This window comes from Eucalyptus grandis, chromosome 11 (assembly GCF_016545825.1).
Source record: "Eucalyptus grandis isolate ANBG69807.140 chromosome 11, ASM1654582v1, whole genome shotgun sequence".
Lineage (NCBI taxonomy): Eukaryota > Viridiplantae > Streptophyta > Magnoliopsida > Myrtales > Myrtaceae > Eucalyptus > Eucalyptus grandis.
In genome coordinates, this window is record NC_052622.1 from 40,324,089 (window position 1) to 40,328,710 (window position 4,622).

The 4,622-nt window shown below is 46.8% G+C and overlaps 1 protein-coding gene across 1 annotated transcript; it reads right to left on the bottom strand.

Moving 5' to 3' along the window:
- Positions 1-2,034: 2,034 nt before the first annotated feature.
- Positions 2,035-4,622, bottom strand: LOC104426426 (putative receptor protein kinase ZmPK1). Its single transcript, XM_010039484.3, has one exon. It carries the CDS (start codon positions 4,611-4,613, stop codon positions 2,193-2,195), a length of 2,421 nt encoding a protein of 806 aa, XP_010037786.2. The 5' UTR covers positions 4,614-4,622; the 3' UTR covers positions 2,035-2,192.

Genomic DNA, 4,622 nt, shown 5'->3' on the forward strand with positions numbered 1-4,622 from the left:
ATGATGGTATGACACTATCTACGGGCTCAACCGATCAAGTAGGACTCTTTTTAGTGACTACCCCTTCACGCCTCTTCCTAATTTTCTCCCAACGCCATCACTCACTCTGAAAGAAGCAAAACCAAAGAAAAAACAACACTTGTAGTGATCGAAAAAGTGATAAAAAGAGGACGCTGATATTTAGATGGTACCGATGTTCCTCCAATTGAGGATGGAGTTCTAACCCAAAAAAAAAAAAAAAAAAAAAATTGAGGATGGAGCTTGCGAGAAGGGACTGAAGGGGGTGAGGAGCGATTTGATGTCGGAGATTGGGACCTGAGCCAGCGGGAGAGCTAGAAAACTCATGAAGAACCCTAGCTTCAAACAAAATTCACTTTGGGGCTTTTTGGTTCTTGTGATTTTACATTTCTTGATTAGTCAGCATAAATCCTAAATTTATTTTGGGGCTTCTTCAAAAAGTGGGTGAAAGCAGAAAATGTCAAACAAAATTGCCCCTAATGTTGCCTCTTGAATAAGCTTACCAGCAAAGATTTAGGCGGCTGCTGAACTAAAACTCTTATCTGAGGCTAAGTTGACTAATTCATGACCTTATTTGAGATAAAATCTACTTTAGATCATTTTTTGAGAAAATAACTTCAGTTACATACAAAAAATAAAAATCCCACAATAGATTTGGACGCGCTATTTACATCTGGGGGTGACATAAATTGTTAATTTATCTATCTTATACTAAAGCCTGGAATAGCCAGCTCGAAGCCAAGAATCTTCACAAGATGCAGGCTAAACTTGTCAAATGCCATCATGTTCTACTTGGGTGGAGGAACAGGACCACCTCAATAGAAGGAAAAGAGGAACTTAAAAAGAAATTAGCTGAAGGACAGGAGGGCTCCCCTGATGAACAACTTATCCAAGAACTGGCTGGTTCTTGGAGAAGGAGGAAATGTACTGGCATTAGAGGTTTTGGGTTAGTTGGCTTATTTTCGAAGAAAAAAAACCTAGTTCTTTCATCATACTACTGTTTAAATGAAGGGAAAAAACCACAAAAAAATCCTAAACTTTGCCAAAAGTGACAAATTTACTCAAATTTTTTTGTGACATAAAAAATCTCAAATTTGTCAATCGTGACACATTTATTTTTTTTTTGTGACACAAAAACCCCGAACTTCTATCCGTGTGACACATTTATCATAAACTATAAGGCATTTTTGGTCTTTTTACTTTTTAAAACTTTTTCCTTTTTTTTCTTCTTCTTCTCTCTTCCCTCCGTCGGCCATGACGAAGGGAAGCAGGCGTCGGGTGAGGGCCGCCCTGGCCGGGTCGCAAGGACCTCCTCGCCCGGTGCAAGCGAGGGCACCTCTTGCCCGACGCAGCGAGGGTGGCCCTTGCTTGATGCGGCGGGCGAGGGTTCCTCGCCAGCCCTCGTTGGCATCCGGCGAGGGCCCCTCGCCAGAGCCCTCGTCGGTGCCGGGTGAGGGTGCCCTCGCTAGGCATTTGGGGAGGGAGGCCCTCACCCGACCCACCGAGGGTCGCCTTCGCCCGACACCGGCGAGGGTGGCCCTAGCTAGCCTGTGCGAGGGCGACCCTTGCCGGACGCTGGCTTCCCTCCTCCAACTCGCTATGGCCGGCGAAGAGAAGAAAGAAGAAAAAAAAAAAAAAAAAAAAGAAAAAGGAAAAATAGAAATAATAAGATGAAAATGCCTTTGAAGGGGTAAATATGTCACGTTTGCAAAGTTGGGGGTTTTTTGTCACAAAAAAATTTGAGGTAAATTTGTTACTTTGAGCAAAGTTTAGGGTTTTTGGTGGTCTTTTTCCCTTAAATGAATGCTAGCACTAAATTTTTTTATCTTGCTCAGGCGCCTAGTCACTCTATAATGCCTGTCAAGCACCAATATTTCTTCCTCGCCTGTGGTCTTCTTTAGGCATTCTTTGACTTTTTGACTTGGATTAAATCATGTAAAAGCAAATTCGAGGTAATTCATCTTCAAGACCTGAATTAAACCATCTTTTGGTCCAATTGAGATTCTCCTCACGATGTCATGATAAATAATCTCTCATTTTTTCAGATAGAAACAAAAGGAGATGAATTTCTCGCATAACATGAAGATGACACAATATTTTATGTAAAACAAAAAGGTGAAAAATTGGAAATCAGAAATCGATCTTTCATGTTACCAAAAGCATCAGCAAGAGGCTTAATCTTCATGATCTGACTCAGGCAAGTTAGGTTCATCATCAAGTTCTAGCAGCTGATTCACTAATGATTCCATGGTGGGTCTCTTGTTCCTGTCCTCCCCCACACACGACACACCAATCTCAGCAAGCATTCTTGCCTGCTTCCTGCTATATTTCCCTTTCAATCTCTTGTCCACCAAATCCTCCATCCCTAAATCCTCTCCACGTTGAATCCTCCTCTTCATCTCCCGAATGAAGATCGTTAACTCGGTTTCCTGCTCCTCATCCTTTGTTTTCTTCACGACCCAATTTGAGAGCCGAACCCCCCTCACTATCTCCAGGACCATCACACCATAACTGTATACATCGACCTTCGCCGTGATCGGGAGGTTCAGGGCCCACTCAGGCGCCATGTAGCCCTTCGTGCCCCTCATGCGCGAGAACTGAGAATTCATGCTGTCCCTCCGTAACAGTTTCGCCAGCCCAAAGTCCCCGATCTTAGGCTCAAATGTCTTATCCAAGAGGATATTCTCGGGCTTCACATCGCAGTGGATAACCCACTCGAGGCACTCGTGGTGCAGGTAGGCCAGGCCTCTGGCCGTGCCTAGTGCGATCCTGAACCGATCCCTCCACCCAATGATGTTCCCCGAGAACAAGTGCTTGTCCAGGGACTGATTCTCCACATACTCATAGACCAAGAGCCTGTGCTTGCCCTCACAACAGAAGCCCCACATCCTCACCAGGTTCATGTGATTTATCTTGCCAATTGTACTGACTTCAGCCCAGAAGATCTCCTCATGGTACAAATCTCCGAGTCTCTTCACGGCCACGACCCTTTCGTCCGGTAAAACGCCCTTGTATACTGATCCTGACGCTCCTCTCCCTATCTCTCCCTTGAAGTTCTGGGTCGCGCTCTTGAGTTCCTCATAGCTGAACCTCCTGAACTGGCTCGTTATTGCACGGTATCCGTCTTCCAATGTGCTCTGCACTTCATGCTTTCTGAAAAGAATCCACCAGCCGGAGAAAAAGATAAGGACCTCGACTGCCCCAATCGCAGACGCGAACCAGTAGAGGTACGTCCATCTCACCCTCTTGCCTATAGTGTCATACATGGTCGATGAACCTCCCATTGATCGGTCTCTGGCCGCAGAGCAATCAGGATCGCTGCCGTTGTGAATCGGCTCCAAGGATGCCTCCGTGGAGATGGGCAGCTTCAGATGTAAAGTTCCGGGAAAAGACGGGGCCTTGTAGCCGCTGAAGAGCAAGCTCTTCCCGAAACAAGATCTTTCCAATTCCCGGTAGCTGAACCCCAAGCAGCTGCAGTCATCCAAACAGGCCTGCCTGCAGAAATTGAACGAGGCATTGTTGTTGTAGATGGCATCGAACCCATAATAGTCCGTGTTGGGAAGCGCCAAGAACTTCACGTCCTGAGACTTGGAGCAAGTGAAATTGAACCTGGGCTTGCAACCTTTGTTCCAATCAGTAGGCTCGCTCATCTCATAACCAGGAGGGCATGTGCACTTGGGCTCGGGTGTGTACACACAAATCCCGTTCCTCCCACATATCCCGTGCACATTGCACAATCCCGGAAACGCCTGCCATGTCACCACCCACGACCCGGACTGCTTTTTTAAGCTGTAGAGCCTCAGGTTCCCGTCATGGTCCATCGTCAGCCGCCTTTTGATCCCAAGGCCACGGTCGGAAGCATCGAAGTGAAACCGGTCGCTCGATTGAAAATGGCCCGTCTCATCAAGGACTGCGATCCGGCTACTGTTGTAATTCGTTCTCTCATTCTGGAACACGTCGACGGCCGGGTTAGGCCAATAGAGGCTGGATATGTCTGGTCCGTCATACATCAACCTCAGCACATTGTCATTGTCGAAGTATAGGTTGAAGTAGCCAGAGTAAAAGGCTCCTCCTTTCCGAGATGACACCAATTTCTTGCTCTTAGTGAGGATCTGGTTTGGCAGCAGAGTATCGGTTGGATAATCAAAGCTTTGCCATAGAATTTTCGGGTCGGGACTTTTCAGCACAAGGTTGCCTGTATTCAAGAGCTCGAGCGAACTGGCATTGGTGGAAGTCGTGTTGGTCTCCCAAACCACGGAACCATCCACGTCAGTCAGGACTAACGCACCGGTGCTCCGGAGACTGATCTTGGAGCCTCGGCCATTAACGGGATTGTCCCGGTTGGCCGTCCAAACGACTGTCCTGTTCGAGGTGTTGGAGAACCAGATCGAGAACCAGTAAGCATTGCCTCCAAGACCATAGAAGCCGCATGTGAAGGTCTTATCTGGGGATATTAGTGTGTTGGAGTCATGTTCTTCAACTGACAGAGAAGAGCCTCTACGCAAAACATCTGAGCTTGCGAAGGAAAAACATGTGGAAAAGATAATGAGTGGGAGGAGAGAAAAGCTTGAAAACGTGATGGCTTTGGGTTTCATCACTGGAGT